Source organism: Oculina patagonica, chromosome 5 (assembly GCF_052425735.1).
Source record: "Oculina patagonica isolate OP01 chromosome 5, crgOcupat, whole genome shotgun sequence".
NCBI classification, from domain to species: Eukaryota; Metazoa; Cnidaria; class Anthozoa; order Scleractinia; family Oculinidae; genus Oculina; species Oculina patagonica.
The window spans coordinates 16,808,740-16,831,021 of NC_135762.1; the positions used below are offsets into that span (position 1 = coordinate 16,808,740).

A 22,282-nucleotide genomic window follows, 5' to 3' on the forward strand; every position below is an offset into this window, starting at 1 on the left:
AGATGTCAGTCTCCCCATCTTGCAAAGTCTCGCATTTATCATTTGACACCCCTAAATAACACGGGCATGAAAGGAATGAGCCTTGTTGGGGTCCAGGGGTATGCTCCCATGGGAAAACGTTTAGATATTGACTCCCCAGTGTCATTTCTGTGTTTGGAGTCACTTGGACAAGGGGTAGACCGATTTCTCTGATTTCTGTAAAAACTGGTCTGAATGCGCACCTGGTTACTTGTACCTTAACAAAATAAACCACAGGGAACTCTATCCATTTGAGGACAGTTGAGAATAGAAAGTATTTTATTAAAACTGCAATATCAATATAATGTACATCACTAATTCAAAAACTGTGAAAAACGATCCACAAGAACAAGTCAGAAATTAGTTTTAACTTTTCCTAAGTTTTGTTTTTCTAACATATTTCTATACTAGCTTCAAAAACAGATGCTTTTCTTGAGGAGCCTCACTGCTGTCACTACCAAATGAGAGACATCCAAGCTAAAAAAAATGCCATTCAGATAGCATGCGCAACACCACCTGTGTAGCGCCCAGCAGGTTGTTACAGCATTCAATTTTAACCAATTAGAGACAATACATGGGTGAATAAATGTTATGCATGATATCAGAAAATATAGAATTTTTGCAGCTGAGCCAAATGAAAGAGCTGGGTCCTGAAGAAAGACAGATTCTGTTATCTCTAGCTAAAAGTAAATATGTAATGAGTGTTTCTTAAGGAATTAACAATTGTATGTTTGTGTGCTACGAAAATCACCAAACTGTGGAGTGGGCCAGGATTTTTATATCGCTGCCCCACCCACTTTTGTTGACAAATTCAAGAAAATTCCTGTAGCTCACTTGCTGCATCTCCGCTTAAAGGAAACAGAGATCATTTCTTTTACTGAACTTTTGTTGAATTGCTCTTCTACTGACTCGGGCCAGTGGTATGAAAATTTGTGCCCATTCCAAAGTTTGGTGATTTTCGTAGGAAAATATTAAACTATAACATACTGTTCCAACTGGGTTGGCAATAAAATACATGAATTGTCTATAAAGCCACTCCCCCTCCCTTAAGTGCCCTGGAAGTAAGTGGGTGACAGCCCCCTAAACTGTGATAATAGTGCACTGCAATGTTAAAAGCCATTGATACAAGTAAATCAAGCTCTGATAAATTATAACAACAAATGGAAGAAAAGTTTAATGAAACCAAAAGTTTCAGTGTGGTCCTGTCAGACTGGATTTGTTGTTAAAAATAATTTTAATCACTTTTTCAGAAACTTTCTCTCAAGCATAAAGAAAAAAGGGCTTAAAAGTGGTCCCATTTCTATGCAACTAAATGTGAGTTTTGTACATCATATCTCTGAAAGAAAAACACTGTGAAATTGGGGAAAATCCAGATCATCCAGTTAATGATGATGTGTTATCCTATCCACAGCTTGAAAATTTTTTATAGGGACCGCTTTTCTGAAAGGGTTCCTAAGAACCCAAACGTCTTACTTTTACACACTAAACAAATCACTTCTAGGGCAACTGAAAAGTTTACTTCTCCCCATTTATATATTTACATAATAAATATACTTCTAGTTTTAATCTTGTGAGCAACTTCATAATGCAACAGATACATTACAGGCCGTTGACAAACTTTAACATAACAGGATTATTCTTGAAGCACACACCCCTTATTGAGCCTTAATTTTCAATAGGACACAAACTCTACTAAGTCACCAAATTGCAATTGTCTAAGCAGACCTCTCAGGCTACAGAGGTTCGCTTCAATTGGTTCAAAAGGTCACGTCTGTCAGTTTTGATTGGTAGACTTCAATCCATTTTTTTGTTTTGTTTTTCTTAGTTCATTGGCTGTCACCTTAATTAAGATTGACATCAGCTAAAAATGCAATCGTTAGTTGGGTTTTGAACTTCAGAGTTTTCATGTTATTGAAAGACGCAGTAAATCCTACTACACTATGCAATGTGTGTATGTAAATATGGACATATGAGCAATCCCTTAAATCCTACTATTGAAATACAAGTTGTTATTATGCATATAATTATGCAGCAAACACACTAAATTGAAAGCTATGTAACCTAGACAGCAGTACATAACGTCACCGTCCCTTGGTGTAACCTGGGAACAAATGATTAAGAGCTGCATCCAACAAAGTGTTAACTGTTAGTTTGTAGTTCTTCCCAAGCTCAGTACGGCAGGCTGGACAACAGTAAACTTCTGCTTTAAATGAGCGTTGAAGACAAGTCTGTGTTAAAAAAGATAAGAAATAATTATACATAAACTTATAACACGTGACATAGTTTACAGTATATCTAGTGCTGTGTTGAATAGTTGTTCCATTCACAAATAACTTAGGTATAAAATCATGCAAAACCACGAATGGCTTTCTACCACTGATGTTGACAATAGTCGAAAATGTTACGGCTGGGTAGGTTGTTTATAAAACATGTATAATTTGTAGATTTTAGCCTTGTACATATATGATTTTTACCTCTTTTTAAAAATAATACAGTCAACTCCCTCTTAATGGACACCTCTATAAAATGGTGTTGGTCCCATCCCTGCCAGTTTTCAGTCATTCTACTGTAACTAAACTCCCTATTAGACAGACACCTCTCTAAGATTGACAGTTGGAGCCGGTCCTGGCGGTGTCTGTTTTAAGGAGAGTTGACTGTATGTGAATTACAGGGTACTAAGAAATTTTACAGTAATTTGAAGCTCACCTTGCAGATATTATGAAGACATTTTGTGGTTACAGGCTGACAAACAACATCCTGACAGCAAATGCATGTAAAAGTCTCTTCCACTTTTTGAACAAATGTCTACAGATGGATAAAAAAATACTTAATTTGCATAATTTTATTGTGAACACATTTACTTTGACACAATCAAATGATAAACAGGGCTCGAAAAAAGTCCTGTCTAGTCGTACACCACTACAATTCACAGGAAAACAGACTCCAGTCTAAGCTTTGCTTATTTGATTTCAATTTTCTGGAGACAACGTAATGTACACCCATTATGTACTTAATTATAAAACAAATACCGGGTAATCGTGTAATCCAGTTGTCACTTCACTCCAGAGCTTTGCATTCGCTGTATCAGCATCAAGCAATTCCTTCGTCTTATCTGGTAATTTGTAACTCCTTTTCTTGGGTGGAGGTGACTTAGCTGGACTTTGCGCATCTTAAAAAAACAATCATTAGTATAATTTATAATACAGTAATTAACATGCATGGTCAATTAACATACAAATTTGCTTTCACTGATATGAACAGGGTTCTTACCCTATTGTCCTTTCACAAACAATTTTCCAGTACTTTGCCAATACTTTTCAAGGACTCAGATTGATTATTCCAGGACTCCCAAAATTCACATTAACCCTTTCACTTCCTAGATCTCAATAATATTATTATTTCTCCTTACTGTTTGCCATACATTCCTTATAATGTTAGTTCTGAGAATTCATACCAGTAGTTTTTTTTTTTTCCAGGACTTTCCTGTCCCCAAAAGTGCCACAATAAAATTCTAGGACTTTCCAGGACCCGTACGAACCCAGTATAAAGTTTAACCAACCTTCATCTCGTTTTCTCTTCCCCTTTCCTTTTCCTTTTCCTTTCCCTGCTTCCTTGTCCTGCTCTTTTTCTTTTTCCTGTTTCTTTTTTTCCTCCTCTTTCTTGGCCTGTGCCTCCAAAAATCCTTCAGGGTACTAGGCAAATTTATTAACCACAAAAAGTCAAAATCAGTTTTAATAAAATGTAGGGAATACCAAGGCATTATATTAAATGCCTTTCATTTACTAAACCAGAAAATAACTATCAAAAAGTAATAAACAGCTTCTTTATTTAAAGGAGAAGTTCATTCCAAAATGACACTTCTTTTTTGTTCATGCCAACAAAAAGAAAATACAAGATATGTTATTCACCAAAATTTCAGCTTCCAAAGAGTGTTCAAACCTTACGAAATCTTTGTCTGAGGAAGTCCAAAAATTGAGAACCGGCCACTGCCATTTTGGAGTAACTTAGCAGCCTGGCAATGTGTGCGTGACGTCAATGGGAGAATAACCCATACAAAGAAAAAAATGCTTTAATGTTCCCTTACCACCATCTTTAAGCCTAGCTCTTGTATTAATTTCTTTCCCTCCTTTGTCCATGGTGCGGGTGTCTAAACAAAAGATTTAAATCAGGCAGAAATCAAACTATAGATTGGCATTTATTTTTGTGAATTACAGAACTTTACTGCTATGCAAAAATGTACTAACAAATAGTGTAAGAGTTTGCGCAGTTAGTCTACCACATGCATGCTTTTATAAGAGCCAAATTAAATTAAGTACTTTAGGAGACAAAATTTGATGCAACTATTATTTTTTAACTGATTTAAGGTTAGGTACTAAATGACTAAAATCTCACAAAATTTCTTCTACTTTTTTAGCAATTCATGTAAGATTACAATACCTCATCATCTCTGCGTAGCAGGTATCTCCATACAATAAATCCTGATTTACCCTTCTCTGGCCAGTATTTAACAACCTGTTAAATACATTACAGATTATCTGTCTGAGTTATAGGAAAAGTCAAACAAGCATTACCATAAAATTATACCAGTAATTCTAAAACACTGTTATTGCTTAATCATAGGGAACCTTTTTTTTACAAAATCTTATGTTCTGATAGAATGTAACACTGTCAGTATTTCAGTATGAAAAAATCTTTTCTCAAGGTATACCCTCAGATATTTTTTTAAGAATGATTGACCAAAATCTTGCCAAGATTTCAGTATCCCTCATGATCAAGACTTTTGGTAATACTGACAGAGGAAAACATTTAACATAGTTTAAGTTGGACAAATATTAAATATTATTTTATATCAAAATGATCACACAATAATCCACCAATTGAAAATCTCCCAAATCATCTGGGAGTCCCCCTAGTATCATACAAATCTCCAAGTCTCATGGATGACCTGTCCAATCTCTGTTTAAAATACATATTTTCACACATGTTTTGGCCTACACTGTACTTTGGGGGTACATTTTGGATATTATAAGCATATTTTTGTGGTTCAATCAGGAGAGGTTTTTTGGTCTGCCATTTCTGGAGTCAACCACAAGGTACCTTCAGGGAAAGTTAGTAATCTCCTGGATTAGGGTTTTTTAGGTTGCATCTCTAGTAATCTTTAAATGAACATATAAGATTTGCCCACCTTGTATATACCATCATATCTGTTTCCATCAGTCGGTGCATATATTGAATGTTTGGCCAGCTTGGAGCTTCTAACCTGTAATGTGATAAATAAAAGAGTGAAATGTACATTCTGGGCACTACAAGGATAAGTAACAAGGGGCTTTAGAACATTCAGGGCAAAAAAGTAATTATGGTTGGATAGAGAATTGTCCAAGTGATTTACATAATTAATTTTTTGTGCTTTGATGTTATCACTAAAAATATACTTTCTATATTCGATTTGGCAGTTTACTTTACTTTGTCAACTTTGAGTTGATAATCAACTTTCGTGCTTCATACAGAATTTGGGTCCGTTTTATATCAATTTAACAAAATCTTGCATTTAACTTGACTAAAAAAAATGGATACATACCACTCTCACAGCTTTTCCTTCTTTCCAGTTCTTGGCTTCTCCTCCTTCTTTGTCATTTAACGGAGCTGCACAATTTTTTGCTAGTGCTCTGAAAAAAATACATTGTCCATTAAAACAACACTTTCACTGTTATAAATCATTAATTCACTTTAGAACAAGAAAAGAATGGCAAGTCCCTAGTCAGCTCTTACCTGTTCATCTTTGTTAATGTCTGATCACATGACTGTTCTGCTGTTCTTTTGTTTCCAGAAAGATCTCGACCCCCACTGCCAGTGTAGAAGAATTCATCTCCATTGTCCTAAGAGAAAAGACTGATGCTTAAGTGGCCTCATACTTACCAGCTTGATACTAAATTATTAAGCTATCGCCATGCATTGTAGGCCTATGATGATAAAAATTTATCTAGCTCTCTGCACGCTTGAGGACCTATGATGCTAGATAATTTATCTAGCTCTCTACATGCATTGCGCGCCTTCAATTCTAATACAATCTTGGACGGAAAGAGAAATGATCCCCCCTGCTTCCCCCCCCCCCAGAATCAATGATGAATTCATGCTAAATCCAAAATGTGCCTTTTTTCCCCATCATTGAAATGGGGAGGGGGGGGGGTTGTTCTTAATCTAAATTCACTCATTCAAGCTTGTAACTTTCTGCAGTATATAATTTACTTAGTTCTGTGCAAACACTGCATGCCTGAGGTCTGTTAACTCACCAAGTCATCTTCATATCCACCAGCTAGCACAATAGAGTATGCTCCATCACCATCTCGACCATGAATACCACTGACATGTGGACGATGTATTCCAGCTTCGCTCACCTATTAATGATCAAAACATTAACACTGCAGGTCTTAATACATAACATTACCAAAGAGTAACAACTACCAAATGCATTTACAAAGGAGAGGACTGAAATAATGATAAGTTAAAGAACTTGAAAGACAAACCTGAACTCTGAACTTCCAAGCAGAGCCTACAGGAACACCAGGAATAGGACCAAAATGGTTTGGAGGTACAATAGAACAAACCTTTGTCCGACCAACACATGCCATACCCTGGAAATCACAACACACACCAATGTTAGTAGTCAAAAAAATACAATTATGTAATATTCATGTAGTGTCCTTCCACGATTTTGAAAAATCAGGGAAATTCTAGTTTACAACAAAATATGTGATTTACTCCAATATAAATCCAATTCTGAGTTGTTGTTTATTTTATAAATTGCAAATGTTTTGGTACTCTTTGTAATCAACTAGTGTTTATATTAGTTAAAATGAAATGAAACGTTTAAGTTTTTAGTATGTCTACAAGCTAGGCATTTTTAGGGTGACCCTATTCGGCGAAATGGCGGAATGACGGAACGGCACGACGGAATGGCGGAATATTCTAAAACGCGGAATTGTGAAACATTAAAAAAAGAGGCAACAACAGTGACAAAAGCAAACAAACAAAAGTAAAATTATAACTGCTAACTTTCTCAGACGGCTAAGAATGATTCAGGTACTTTAACTTGTGGATATTCGTTGCCGTGACAGAAAAACCAACTTGTTTACAGCGGCTGCTAGCCGTAGAAAACCAGTAAGTTTATCCCATAAACGAAGGGAGGGTTCTTTATATATCTTCTTCATCCTTCGAGGACGTCGATCTCGAGCCAGGATTTCGAGGTAAGATACTCAAGTGATCAAGTGAGGATTTCGTTAATTTACCGAATTCTCGTCCCGCTTGAGACAATGAAACATATAAAGCCGAAGTACGCTAACGAAGCAGTTCGAAAAAAACCCGAAAGGGCCTGAAATTTACTCAGTTCGTACTAAGAAATTAAAAAAGGAAACCCACAACAAAGGATTTCCAGATGGTCACCCATCTAAGTACTAACCCCGCCCAACAGGGCTTAACTTTGGCGACCAGAAGAGAACCAGTGCTTTCCTAGGTATCAGTCCCAGACAAAGCAAAGAGTTACAAGAGTCATGCAAATAAAGAACAGAAATACCTGATGATTTAACTGGATTTATACTGTTATAAGCTGATTTACGCGCTCTTTCTGATACCACATGGAAAGCAGCGGTTCTCATCCGATCGCCAAAGTTAAGCCCTGTTGGGCGGGGTTAGTACTTGGATGGGTGACCATCTAAAAACCCCTTGTTGTGGGTTTCCTTTTTTTAATTTCTCAGTACGAACTGAGTAAATTTCAGGCCCTTTCGTTTTTTTTCGAACTGCTTCGTTAGCGTACTTCGGCTTTATACGTTTCATTGTCTCAAGCGGGACGAGAATTCGGTAAATTAACGAAATCCTCACTCGATCACTCGAGTATCTTACCTCAAAATCCTGGCTCGAGATCGACGTCCTCGAAGGATGAAGAAGATATATAAAGAACCCTCCCTTCGTTTATGGGATAAACTTACTGGTTTTCTACGGCTAGCAGCCGCTGTAAACAAGTTGGTTTTTCTGTCACGGCAACGAATATCCACAAGTTAAAGTACCTGAATCATTCTTAGCCGTCTGAGAAAGTTAGCAGTTATAATTTTACTTTTGTTTGTTTGCTTTTGTCACTGTTGTCGCCTCTTTTTTTAATGTTTAATTCCGCGTTTTAGAATTTCCGTCATTCCGCATTTTAGGACATTCCGTCATTCCGCGTTTTAGAATATTCCGCCATTCCGCCATTCCGTCGTGCCGTTCCGTCATTCCGCCATTCCGCCGAATAGGGTCACCCGCATTTTTATTAAGCAACTGTGGCGGTGGTGGTAGTTGTAGTAGTGTTGTTAATCTCTAACATTTAATCTTGTGTATTTTAATTGTTAATCTTTCAACACTCAAGTGAAAATCGCTCCATTCCAGCCAGTAACATTTCTGAAAAATTCCAGACTGACCTTTCCCCAGTCCCTGTTTGTAGTTGAATTTGATGATGCCATCTTCTGTTTTTTCTTACTTTCTCTTAATTTCTCTCCAGCATGGATAACCTAACAAACACACACACAAAAACAAAATAAACTTAAACCAAATAATACAGCTGCTCTTTTTTTATACTTTTTTTTATAAAAAAATTAATGGAACTGGACAAAATTATCAGCCATTCCAGAATTTTTTTAAAAGAACCCTTAAAAGGTTAGAAAATTTTGTTCTTGAAAATTGAATTCACACTCTGGAAAAATTGCCAGATTTAAAGTTAACCTCACCTCTGATGTATCATTCTTACAAAGAGGGCAATACCTGCAAAGAACATTTCATGATAAATGATTGGACTACTCAAAGAGTACAAGCTTTATTCATCCACTGACAATGTCAAGCAATCAAACATTGTTCCAGTGACATCAAACAACACCTACCATTCATCATCATCAGGGATTTTAGTTAGCGGTGGATTTAAACAATAGATGTGATAAGCCAAGTCACATTCATCACAAAGGAGCTGGTCACCTGGGTTTTCTTTGCCACCGCACTATAATATAGAAATCAAAATATGAATTAACCATGCAGTAATCACAGTCTGGTTTAAAAGATTTTGGTCCAAACAAGCATGTGAACTTGTTTTGTGTTTTTGTCATGACACTTTACTCTTACAGTGCAACGCACCACCCTGACCCTCTCTCCCCATATATAAATGAGTACCTGCACCAAACTGTACTCCTGGGTGGGGTGGGGGTTAAGGCAAGGGTAAAGCACCTTGGACAAGGCTTTTAGCCAGGATTTAGAAAGTGGGAGTCCAAAATTTTTATAAGGCCTGACTTTGTCCCCATAGGAGGGCCTGAGGAGCATGCAAGGTGTTTTTCTGCAGTTATGAGCGCAAAGGTGTCTAAAGATTTCCAAATTTGCTAAAAAAAAACCTCTGCATACAGTTATTCATATTAATTTTCTCTGAAAAGTGGCCGTCCATAGGACTCCTGGTCTCCCACCTGGCTAAAAGCCTGCCTCGGACAAGATATGTCTGGTCTTTAAGTTTGGGCATGACTGACCTTAAGTCCTAGGCAATAACCAATAGATCACTGTGCCTTTATTCTCAAATAATGTCTGATATTAATAACAATAAAAATGTAAAAAGCGTTCTCTGGTTAAAAAGTTTAAGAAAAATATAAGCTTTCCGCTATTATACTATAGCCTTCATTAAAGGCTATAGTATAATAGCCAAAAGCTAATATTTTTCTTAAACTTTTTAACCAGAGAATTGCTTTTTACATTTTTATTATGTTATATCCTAGTTACAGTTCAATCTTTAATGATATTATTAATATTTAAAAGTCAGAAAGAATTACATTTTAGAATACAACTTATATCTGTACCTTATGGCATGCACAATGTTTGCATGATTTCTTTGGATTATCTTTACAGTAACTGCAGTCAGGTTTTACTTGTCCTTTGTATTGACAAAAAAAATCATTTTCAGAACAATTAGCAGCCCTAAAAGAATTGCCAAGAGCTCCTGCCTGAGATCAATCGACTCTGTAACTTAAATAAGCTTTTAATAGTAGTTTGAAAAAGGCATATAATTGACTGATTGTTTGATTAATTGATTGATTGATTGATTGCACAGTTCACTGCGACAAGACATGTATTAATTTTTTTAACCGCTCCATAATTTTTTTTTATAATAATTACTGCTCCCCTTTTGGGCCAATACATGTACATGATCAAAAGGATTTGTTACAAGTGTTGTTTCCTGTTAGTTGTTCTTACATGTATGTTACAAACTCTAAACTGGTTTTCCTCTGCTCTTGCTATTTGTGAAACAAAACTGTACATACTTTTAGCTGGTGAAGATATCCCATTTACTGAGCTTGAAGGTTCTTCTGAACTGCTTGGATCTGCACGTGAAACAAAGAGAAATTGATTGAATTCACACTACACTGAAATTAAAAAAAAATGTATGTCCAGTCTCTGAGACTACAAGTAATGTCTGTGCCAGGTCTCTCCTTGGAAAGTTGATAATTATTTTATCACTGACTTGAGATATCACTAGAACACAAAAAAAAAATTTCTAACAACTTACAGGGACCCAAGTCCTGTTAACATTAAAACTGACACTAACAGACGGACTATAAACAACTTACATTTAGAATTTAAAAATCATTACCTGGAGGACTTTCAATCTTGAATATCTCTTTGTCTATGAATTTAAGTCTACATTCCTGAGCGACTGTATCTTCTGTGTCAGTTCTATTAACAAGAAATGGAACAAAAGCTATGTTAATGACTGCTCTGCATGTGGCATTGTTTCCTGAGCTAAATTATAAGATGTTGCATCATAATTTATTGATTTGTACCCTCCACAAACTCATACTGCCCCTACCTCCCAACCAAAATATTCATGTATCAGTGTATCCCCATTGTCTTTATTTTTGTGGTTTAGATGTGGTGAATTTTTTTTTTTTTGAAAAAGTATGGCCCACCTTCAATTTTGCAGGAATAAATCGCCCGATCTATTGTAGGAAACAGGTTGAAATATTAATAACCATTTCTTTTCAAGGCCAAAATTTGGTGTTTAATTTTTGCAAAACTTAACAAATCACAGATTAACAGATTGAAATAAAACCATTAACCCTGATGAAAGTCATCAGAGTGTTGGCAAACACAAAGAGGTCAAGAATAAAGAAAATTATAAAGCTCCAGCAATTCCTTACCCTAACAGCAACCTGGCATACAGCTCTCTACTATTTCTTGTTAGACCATCATACTATTAAAAATACAAGAATAAAGGAGGAATAAAATTTTGACACAAACCACACAGTGCACATGCAGGGCACATCAGCATTGTCCTTGGGGAAAGAGCTCTAACACCCTCGCAATAACTATTATACAGCAGACTGTGCTGTTATGCATGCATTGCATCACAATTTGAAATTTTTGTCTCTTTGCTTGGAATGTTGAAATTTTGGCAATAGTAGTAAACAATGGCACTTGTATTTGTCAGGTCTTGCTGGACTAGTTGATTTACAAGGTATCTCTACTCTGGGTTTTTTCCTTACCTTTTTCGTGATTTTAACATCATACCAGTAGCCTCTCTCATCTGGTTCATCAGGGTTGTAATTTGCCATCACCACCTGTCCAACTGAAATCTTGTCAGAAAAGAAGAGAAAAACAGAAATTATACAGGACTTAATGGACACAGACTAACACCACACACTAACACAGGGCTTGCAATAAGACCTGGCATCCGTTGGAGCTCTAGTGGGTATTATTTTGTGAATCGCTGGCTAGACTTATGCAGCTCCCTATTATGCAGTGCTCCAAGCTCGAGTTTTTCAGAAGTTGCCTTTTGGCGACTTCCTTTTGTAAAATGGTCGCCACTAGAAAAATTTTGGTTGCCAAAAGCAAAACATTTTAAAAGAAGGACACTTCACATAAGATAATACCGCTGACTGCAATGAGCCGACTTGTTTGCCGACGAGTTTGCCGCATGACTGAGTGGTCAAAGTGCTGGCATTGAAATCTAGTTGTCTGAGCTTCAAGTCTTCAACTCTGATCTGTCCACTAGGCTGTTTCAATGAGGCCAATATTAGCCAGTGATAATTAAGTTTATGAATTAAAACTGTTGTTAAGCCGATCTGGTTTTTTGTAAACTCCCAAACGAACTTTTGAACTCACAAACGAACTTTTGAACTCTGATGAAGGTGAACAGAACAGTCACCGAAAATTTAGTTTACAAAAAACCAGATCGGCTTAACAACAGTTTTAATTCATAAATGTCCAATACCGATCGCAATACTGGTTCCGATAATTAAGTTCTCCTTGTCTTGTTGAACATTTTTTGACAACTAGTCCGGTTTTGTTCCCTCCACAAAAACCAACACGTCTAAATTCCTATTCGATCAGGAGCGGTGAATGAAGCCACTCTGTGGAAATGCCACTGCAAATTCCCATTTATTTATTTTAAGTTTTCAGTTATTACTCTAGCAGGAAACAGTTTGTGTTGGATTTTGATAATGTTAAAGTGCTGGCTCTAAAGAGAGGCATTACCTGATCCCACGTTAGAGCAGTTCTTGCTATAGGTCTAAGAGAATTCTCTGGAAGCTTGTTAATATCATCTTCCTCGTAGCTACAAAGACAAAAAAACATCATTGACTACATTGGAAAGAGAGAAAGAAAGAATAGTTTAATGTACCAATTTGTGTACTTATTATGGTTATGTAGGGCAAATAGATGTAGTTGAGTGACTAAGAAAACAAATCTAGTCATTATTCCCAGGTTAAGTGGTGCAGGTGTTCTAGGTCTCCCTCAAACAACTCAAGCTTTGCACTACTCTGAAAGAGAACAGTTCTCCATGTTCTTCTGACACCTTTGGGAAATAACTGTTTTACTTTCCTTCTGCATACCTGTCGGCTGTTTTACTACCGTAAAATTCCGGTTATAATCCCTGGGCTTATACAACTTCATAAGGGGTTTTGTGTGGGCTTATAAGCGGAGGGGCTTATATCCGGGAGGGCTTATAAGCGGAATAAAAAAAATGTTTCGAAACGAGCCATGGGAGTGTTGATCGAAATATGTTTTTAAGTTAAAACTGCATAACAAAACAACATTTAGCCCTTTTCAGTGCTTTCATCCGGCAGAGGGGGGCTTATATCCGGGGGAGCTCATAATCGGATGTATTTTTTTGTTTCCAGGTAGATGGGCCTATAACCGGGAGAGCTTATAAGCAGGGGGGCTTATAACCAGAATTTTACGGTATGTATTTAGTAGTAAGTCAATCCTGTTCTATTGTAAATCTGCAAGTCTGATTGGTTCTCCCATTGTTGTCTATTTGCTAATAGAAAATGATTGCAAGCACATATGTTGCTCTAAAAGGGACAATTATTCTTGATTTATGGGTTGAAAGCACATAAATTTTTGTTTTGGATTGCATTTCCTAATTTAAGAGTTTCTACTAAAAACAATAAGACCACTCACCCTTGTTTTTTATGAGCAATAGTCAACTCGGCAGTGACTCATGGACTTTTTGCTCATAGAAAACTCGGGCTCGTCATCTAATTCTTACAGTGCGAATACTCGAACCGGGACAGTTTGAACAAAGTTAACCAATCGCAGCGATAATTGATAACAATGGATGGCAACCTTTTTCGTTAGCGGACCAATGACGTTTAAGAATTGAAACAATAAGTTTACAACAAAATTTGAAAACTCAGCAACGTTGCAAATAGATGCGGACCTCTCAGGAAACCCTTCTTTCTTTTGATTGGTTCGTTTCGATCCCAAATTTGAAATGATTTTTAGTTTTGTTTCGAAACGGTAAAAAAGTTTTCATTTCGAGTGCAAAAATATTCCGTAAAATGGCTTTTGTCAAAAATATTCAACTCAGATTGAATCGTGAAGGGGGAATATATGACAATGGTCGCCGACATTCGCAGTTGTTACGAGAGCGGGTTTTAGACCTGCACCACACCGGAATGAATCAACAGTTAATCGCGACTAAGGTCAAGAGTAGCCGGCACTTTGTTAGAAACGTTTTGAGGGATTATGATTTGAACAGTTTGTCTATGCCCAGAAGGAGAGCAACACCTCCACGATCAAAAATGGTCGGAGCTGTCGTTGAACATTTAGAAATTGAGAAACTATGTAAGCCCAGCATAAGTAGAGCTGAAATGCGGCAACGACTTTTGTTGGACGGCATTGTTCATCCTGTTGATCTGCCATCAAATTCGGCGATTGCAAAATGTATAAGGCAAGACCTTATCATGACGAAGAAAAAGATTCAACAGGTGCCGCTTGAAACAAGAACAGCAATAAACGTTGAACATGCTGACTTTTTCCTTGATCAAATTAGCGATTTGCCTCCGACGTTAATCTACTTTTTCGACGAAAGTAGCGTCATAAAAACAACTATGAACCGACGTTACGGAAATGCACGGCGTGGAGAACCAGCGTTTGAAATACAAAGATACGCATTGAACGCTAATTTTACAATTAATCTTTTGCACTCAATGCAGGGGATAGATATGTAAACATTATAGACGGAGCATCTAAGGGAAATGAATTGCTATTTTTCTTCGAAGAAGCACTGAACGTCACCAAGGCTGACGGGTCAGTTGTTCTGGAATGCGGAGACACAGTTGTAATGGATAACTGTGGATTTCACCATGTGCACCTCACGGAACCAGTTCTAAGAGAAATGTTAGAGGAATGCGGCGAAAATTTACTGTTCCAGCCTCCATATTCGCCGCATTTCAACACCTGTGAGTTTTGCTTCCGGCAAATCAAAGCTTTCTTGAACCGCCACCAAGAACTAGCGGAAAATCAAACAGAGTACTCTATTTTGTTGGCATGTGAACAAATAAGCGCGCGTAATTCGGTCAGTATTTTTAGAAACTGTGGGTATGTCTTGTAAGTTTAATCTCAGATTCTGTTTTCTATTTGAAAAACAGGCAAGGGAATTGCATTTTACTGAGCTGAGTGTATAGTCCATGCATTGCAGATCAATTGTAAAAAATTACAGGTTTAGTATACATGTAGACTCTCGTCAGTGTTTCTCGACTGTCAAATAAAGCAAGAAAGAGTCACATTTCCAGCTACCCATGGTGGGCTAGTTTAGCTGAATGTAACCGTTAGGAATAGAAAATATCTTGGCTTGCAAAATCTGTAAAACTTGGCTTTCATCTTCTGGGGCACAGTAAATGTGGTACTTGCAAGGAACAATTCCTCCTCCTCTAGACCAGGTGAATGGCCAGGGTGGTCGACTAGGTTCTGGTAATGATGTTATCTCGCTGAAAGAAATTGAGTTGCAGCGTATCAGTAAACTCTTACGGACAACAATAAATTGTTTCTGTGAAACTAAATTTCTAAATAAAAATCTGTAATTATATCGAAAAATTACAAACTCACCAGAAGACTGCTAACTTTCCTGTGAATTGGTTTATCAACCTGAATAATGCACTACAAAACCCAGCTGGAACGTGCCCAACGAGCTGCAAATTACTGTAAACGGCGACCGCCGTCGGGTCGCGAGTATTATCAAATTCACAGTTGCAAGAATAAATGTCTCCAACAAGGACGCCATAACCATAAATATGATGTCCTTTTACAACTGCGTTATGCACGGCGAAATGAGACATTCCACTTAGATAATAATTTTTCGATTTTGATCGTGACCTCTTCGATTACGGATTTTGTTGGAGTCTGTCATGGGTCAGTGCAAACATGTCACCTTGTTTGTTTTTCAATATTGGAAGCCTATTCAGTGCATCCCAAAATAGAAAGTTGAAATCAATAAAATTGTTCTGATTGGCTCCTCCAGACAAGCTGACATGTATCACCCGTTACTTATCTTGTCGCGGCTGGTACAAAACGCAGGTCACAGGTCACAGGTCGCAGGTCGCAGGTCACAGGTTGCAAGAAAAAGAAAATACCATAATTCCATGATTTTACACTCTGTGAGGAGTACTGGTAAAACTTCTGACGCCTATCTTTTGCATAACATTGTTTCTTTTCTGGCTACGTCATAGTCATGATTGAGTGCACTGAGCGTGCTTTCCGATTTTTGTGTAAGAGTAGAACAACTGAATGCCAAAGCGTTCTTTTTCCCGTTTATAAATCTGTGCACCTCCACACTTGAGGCTTTTGTTTGAAAAGAAATAAAATTCAACCTAAGCATAGAGGTTGGAACTAGGCTCTGAGAGAGAAGTAAGTAAAGAGCTACAAGAACTTAAAGCTCTTATAAAGGATTTGGAGAAAAAAGAAGAGAAGGCGAAAAACGATCTGGAGCTTTTCAGCAGTGCAAGGCAGAGAGCGGCTTCAAGTTTCTTTTCAGTGATGAGGCCGTGGCTGCATAAACAAAATCCAATCAAATATATTGACAGATCAGCGCTGGATAAGGACCTGCTACTGCTAAAGAAAGCGCTAGGAAACAAAATCCCGTTAAGCGAATCGAAAGATTGGGAGCTCCCTTTCATAATTGAGCGTTTTAAGCATTCAAATATTGATGTTAGCTACTTTTAGATCTACAGTTTCAAAGAGAAAAATGTTGTGTTCAAAATATGAATTCAGTAAGCAGTGACAGTTGAAACGTTTAGGCTTTTGTAGTCCTTTAGTTTGGATTTGCGTTTGTTTTCTATATTATTCCACAATGCAAAAGTTCTCTCGAACTACATGTAGCGCTGAAAGGCTAACTGCGAAAATTATTCGAGGCGTTGCAGTTTAGTCGATTTTCACAACGCAGAGTTTGGTTAGAGCCATATAATGTTGTAAAAGTGAAGGTCAATTAAGGTTTGTTTTATTCGAATTTATATGCTAACACCTCATCTATATTTTTGTCACAAGACCGAACTTGATCAAGGCGGAAAATTAATTCAAGCCCTAACAATTTAGATGTAACGCGAAAGCTCGAAGACCACCGTAAGAACCTTCAGATGTTCTTAAAAATTTAGGATCAAAACTAACCAATCAAAAGAAAGAAGGGTTTCCTGAGAGGTCCGCATCTATTTGCAATTCTTAAACGTCGTTGGTCCGCTAACGAAAAAGTTCGCCATCCATTGTTATCAATTATCACTGCGATTGGTTAACTTTGTTCAAACTGTCCCGGTTCGAGTATTCGCACTGTAAATATCAATATATTAGTTAGAATTATTGCAAAGTAAATCTTACCCATCATAAACCACATGGTACAGGATGGAACTTGGGTCATTTTCATTTGCCAAAGAAATGTCCATTACCTTGGCTTCAAACCATGCTCCCATTTTGGGATCCCTTGCATCTATCATTTCACCTTTCTGAATATAAAAAACTGCACATCACTTTTAACAGTGCACATGATGTTGAGTAGACATTCATGTAATCAAAGTTGTTCTTATATCAGGCAACGTTTTCACATTATACATCTACACACACTCTGCCATATTGACTTTCGCTTTAAAAATATTTTATGAAATTCTTAAAGATTTCGTATGTAATAAAATTTGACCTTTACATTATTTTTTAACTCCACAAAACTCTCTTACAACAAAATCCTAAACCTATATAAGACCCCCTCTTATTGTCATTTCCATTGGTAAAATTCTAAGGGAAAAGATAAGAGATAAAAGCTGGACTATCATCACATTCATTAACTGTTTATAGGTTGTGTTCTTACTAATTAACATACTGGTACTACATACTTTATAACGACTCTTCATGGTCTTATCTGCTGATGTCCCTGGTTGGTTCTCTACATCGTCCATCACCTTTAAGTTAATTATTCACAAAATATAATAAGCACACAAAGAACTCTATGTGAAATACCTGTACACTGTACATTAACTTGTACATGTGGTATAAAATATATGGTGCAGTTTAAAATATTTTGTTTTTGGTTTAATAATTAAACAAAAATACTGTAGTTATTAATTTTGTAAACTGGTTTGATATGCAATGTTAGAACTTGGGATAACTATTGATAGCATTTGCAAAATAAACTAGATTATTTCGGCTTAGAGAATGCTCAGAGACCAGTAATGTTTGTTTTAACAACTGTAGGACTTGTTTTATCCATTTCAGTCATGGGCTGCTGCCAAGAAAGTGACCCAAAACAGAACCAGATTGAAGGCAGTGGTATCAGACTTATGTTCCGCAAGAAAATAAGAAGACTAAAGAAGAAGAGGACTTGTTAAGGGTTTCGTATTGTCACGTTAGAGATTTTTATCTTGTGGTATTAATATTCTTATAAGCACCAATGTTGAACAAATATAAGCCCAGGGCTTGTTTACCCAATTTTTATGGTAATTATTACGAAATTATTACAACAAATTTCTATTAATAATGCACAATCACTTTAATTTGATAATTATTGAAAACATACCTGATCTCCATTCGAAACATGCCCATTAATGAGAGAATCCTTTGATTCTTTTTCAACTGATTTTTTAGCCTCTTTCTGTGCTGACTTGGCATTATTGTTGCTGTCAGTGGGTGGCACTACTGCCCTGATCATTAACTGAACAATCTCATTCAGTCCAACATTGTAGTCAAACAAGGTGTGACCATCCTCAAGCTACAATAACAATTAAACATGCATGAGAAAGATATTCACAAGGAGCATCCACAATACTTGAGATACAATGAGCAGGGAATGTGTATTCCAGTCTGCACACAGATTCTCCTTACTGGTCTTCATACACATCTTATAGAACTAGTTGGGAGAACTTGTTCAAACATCAATTTCTTTTTGGGAAAACGCAAGGATGGAACAAGCCAATGTACCTACATTGTAATTCCAATCACAATCCTGTCTTTGATCTCTCCTTGGCCACTTTAGCAGCAGCTCACCCTAATTTTTGACCTTTTCCTCAGGATCATGTAACAATATTTGAGGCCCTGCCAGGGTAAATTCTGACAAGCGACGCGGCCCAGAAAGAAGCTACAGCACATAAAATAATATTGCGACAAATGGCACTACCTTTTTGGAAAAACTTAAATTCCAACAAAGACAAGCAAATTATTTTCCTTCCATTCAACTACCGACAGCGACGGGAAGTGCTTTTCAAATTAAGACAAGCGACATGGGATCCCTTGGCAGGGCCTCAAATTTTGATGAGAAATTTGTTACTGATTACTCTGGGTTTAAAGGATTAATTCCAGAAATGAAAGACTAATTCCGATGGAGATGGAACATCATCTCCGCAGCAGGACTTCCATTTGACATACTCAACTAAGCTACATTCATGAGGGGCAGATTCAGGACTTTTGAATGTAATCTAAAAACAATGACAATTTTTACACCTATCCAGTGGCAGTGCTTGTACAGTTTTTGTTATTATTATTTGAAAATTAAGGAGGGATTGGTAGCCACCCAATCAACACCCCCCCCCCCCCCCCCCCCACCCACATACAGATGTTAGTGACAAGAGTAAACCAGAATCATCTTCTCAATTAAGATCTCAAGTGATGGTCTGGCTGCAATTCAAATCTAATTTCCTGTTTGTTCTGCAGACTGAATAAGACTGCTTGTGCAACTGGGCTAATTGGGTTATCTCAGATCAAGCATGAAAACCAGTTGCAAAAATGCAAGACTGAATCAGAATTGAGTGGGATGTTAAACTACATTCAAAATGAATTTCTATCATGTGGTTGCATACGTAGCTTGGAAGCTGGCATACAAATGTATCATTCTGCCAAATCTCAAAAACACAGCATACAATGTGACACGATGCTTAAATTATGATTCTCTTTTGGGAACTTAAGGATTTGCTAGCTGGTAAATTCAGCCAGCTTAGGCTATTTTGTAGTTGTAGGCAACATAACAGGCTGCAGCAAGTATCTCTTGCAGAAAGGATTGTGCACCTTGCAGTTGCCTACTAGTAGGGTGCTGGGGAAAATTCAGTGTAAACTAAGAAGCAAATAATCAACTGTAACTGGCAAAATTACCAGCAGCCAGCACATTTTAAGAGGGCAGAAGATTATAATTTTTGAAAAACTGATTGCTCTGGCCTAGATCGAGCTTTTACCGATATTGCAGATATAGGATCAGCAGCTAAATAATCACGTAACCTCACTGTCTCAAATCATTTAAATTCTTACCTGTTTGCCTCTGAAGAACAGTCGTTGTTTATTGGGTGGTACATCAAATGCTTCTTCAAGCTTGGTGCGCAGCTCTTCAATTTTTGTAAGTTTACTCAGTCCATCTACCTGGGTGCTTCTTTGCCCATCCATAGTCCTGACTTGGATCCACATGATGGCTACAAAATTCACAGAACATACGGTCACCTCAGAAAACTTAAAAGAGGAAACTAAATGTAAGAAATATGATTTTATAACATTTGCTTGCTTGTTCATTCATCAGATCAAAATTAATATTCAGCTGTAAAAATCTTAAAGCACCTGAAGAGATGGACACACAAATACAATGTTCCTGACTTGTAGAATTTGTAACTCACACCCTCTTTGGACGAAAATAGCTTATCTTATGTGAGATGGCTGCAATGCCTTTCATTTACACAGTAATTATGATTTCAAATAACAAAAGAGTTCCTCTACAATTCTTAAGCTCAGGCAAAATGATCCAATATCGTATCAGATTCATCAACTAATAACCAAACAATTATTGTTACCAATGAATAATGGTGAATAAAAATGTTTCAAACATTTAGTCAGGGCATAATAATTAATCATGTACCTAGAACCTATTCACATATATTAATCTGCAACCTTGACCTTTCCACATATATATTTAACTGTGACCATGGTAATCAGAAGATTGAAACACTGCTACAAAATCAAAGTGCCTTTGTTTGTAATTTAATTTACAATTGTAACAGTGAACATCCTCCAAGAAATTATCCTTACAAGCAGGGAGTAGAAGATTTGAACAAGGAAAACGAGTATAATAAACAATGACTGTTATGGAAATACTCACTACGCTCCAAAAAAATTTGCATGTTGAATTTGCCAAGAAAACCTTAGCTTGTCATTAGTTTCTCAAATGATGCATGGTTCAATAATCACACCAATGAATGCCTGATACATTTCACCACAAACACGATTTGCATCAGTGTAAAGTGACAGTTTCCTGACCACAGCAATCTCAACAATTTCAATTTTGGACTTTATCCCAAGACATGTCACTGTTCGTGTCGACAAGAGAATCTTCAGTGTTTAACAATAAATAAATTATTTTGAAATAGGAACATTTGCTTTATTTTTTATGTACTATAATTTATGACATAGGCCAACACAGAACATAAAGAAATGGCCTCCCAAGTCAGGCAGTAAATGGAAGAGAGCTAGTTGACACGGTTTAAGATAAGAGGCTTTATGTTATTTATCAACTTAGCTAGTCAGAGAAATTAAATATGACAAATAAGCTAGGAGGTGTACTGAGGTAACATACAAGGTTGAGTCCATCAAAAGTATTAACACTTCAACAAAATGATGTAATATTCGTTTTCTGTTGAGGGAAAGTGAATATTCTTCTTCATCGCGTGTTGGGGTAAGCTTACTCGAAGCAATCTAATTTACACCCATGCCCTTATCAGCTTACATGTACCAAAATGTCAAGAGACAAGTCAAGTTCTTGTAAAAGGTCTCAACAGCAAAAATAAATTATCAAGGTTGAATCGCGCCGACGAAACATTAATCCGTTAAAAGGTCAGAAATGAACAAGTTGAATGATAAGCTCTGTTGTTTTAAAGTAACAGGAGACATCACCGCAAATGAACACAAGCTCTTTTAAAAATGGCCACGTGAGCGCATAAGAGTACATTTAAGTACCATCCATTTTCGCACAATTGGTTTACTTCAAATCGTTAATGGTAAAGAATCGTGCAAATGTACATTTGTCAATGAAAAACGATCAACAGGAATAGGTAAATTCAACTAGTTTTGTCATTTCAGCTTGAGCTTATGTTAATTTGTTGTTTTGAGATGAAGTTGAAGCGAGGTCGCTCAACCGACATGTCTGCCGACATATTTGACACGCACAAACACAACTCCATGTCATGAGATTCCATGTCCAGAAATGTTCACTGATCGTCACTGAAACTCAAGTTTACGAGCTTAAAAGCTAGAGAGAAATAAATAACTTTTCCTTACCGTAGAAATGATTCAAAACTGCTTCGAAATCTGCAAAACAGCAATCAATTTGACCTCAACCAAGCATGTGAGCTGAGTTGCAAGAAACTCGAATATTGGCGCGAATCCGGGACATGGGAATGAGTCACATGATCAAATTGGCGGGAAGCTCTCCTGATATTTTACGTCGTGTAAGAATTCATAAAATATCTCTTTCCGGACATCC

At 37.0% G+C, this 22,282-nt stretch overlaps 2 protein-coding genes and 1 pseudogene across 5 annotated transcripts; 1 reads left to right on the forward strand and 2 right to left on the reverse strand.

Annotated features, from left to right (window-relative positions):
• Positions 1-279: 279 nt before the first annotated feature.
• LOC144653020 (E3 ubiquitin-protein ligase UHRF1-like) lies at positions 280-22,187 on the reverse strand. 4 transcript variants are annotated; one of them, XM_078512924.1, is made up of 25 exons: positions 22,078-22,187; positions 20,068-20,225; positions 18,350-18,541; positions 17,670-17,735; positions 17,161-17,285; positions 12,547-12,625; positions 11,556-11,645; positions 11,211-11,263; positions 10,664-10,746; positions 10,335-10,394; positions 9,873-9,946; positions 8,922-9,034; positions 8,772-8,805; positions 8,466-8,555; positions 6,543-6,650; positions 6,309-6,413; positions 5,788-5,894; positions 5,597-5,684; positions 5,204-5,278; positions 4,456-4,530; positions 4,103-4,165; positions 3,578-3,710; positions 3,048-3,187; positions 2,725-2,823; positions 280-2,246 (listed from the first exon to the last, which is right to left on the reverse strand). In XM_078512924.1, the coding sequence occupies exons 2-25, from the start codon at positions 20,218-20,220 to the stop codon at positions 2,100-2,102; spliced, it is 2,352 nt and encodes a 783-aa protein (XP_078369050.1). In that variant the 5' UTR covers positions 20,221-20,225; positions 22,078-22,187; the 3' UTR covers positions 280-2,099. The 4 variants fall into 4 exon arrangements, with proteins under 4 accessions (XP_078369050.1, XP_078369052.1, XP_078369051.1 ...); XM_078512926.1 differs by lacking the exon at positions 22,078-22,187 and adding an exon at positions 20,368-20,573; XM_078512925.1 differs by lacking the exon at positions 22,078-22,187 and having other exon boundaries at positions 20,068-20,285.
• Positions 7,633-7,751, forward strand: LOC144655750 (5S ribosomal RNA; annotated as a pseudogene).
• On the reverse strand, positions 15,031-15,845 carry LOC144653037 (uncharacterized). The gene is made up of 2 exons (XM_078512948.1): positions 15,403-15,845; positions 15,031-15,284 (listed from the first exon to the last, which is right to left on the reverse strand). Exons 1-2 carry the CDS (start codon positions 15,630-15,632, stop codon positions 15,104-15,106), a joined length of 411 nt encoding a protein of 136 aa, XP_078369074.1. The 5' UTR covers positions 15,633-15,845; the 3' UTR covers positions 15,031-15,103.
• Positions 22,188-22,282: the final 95 nt, after the last annotated feature.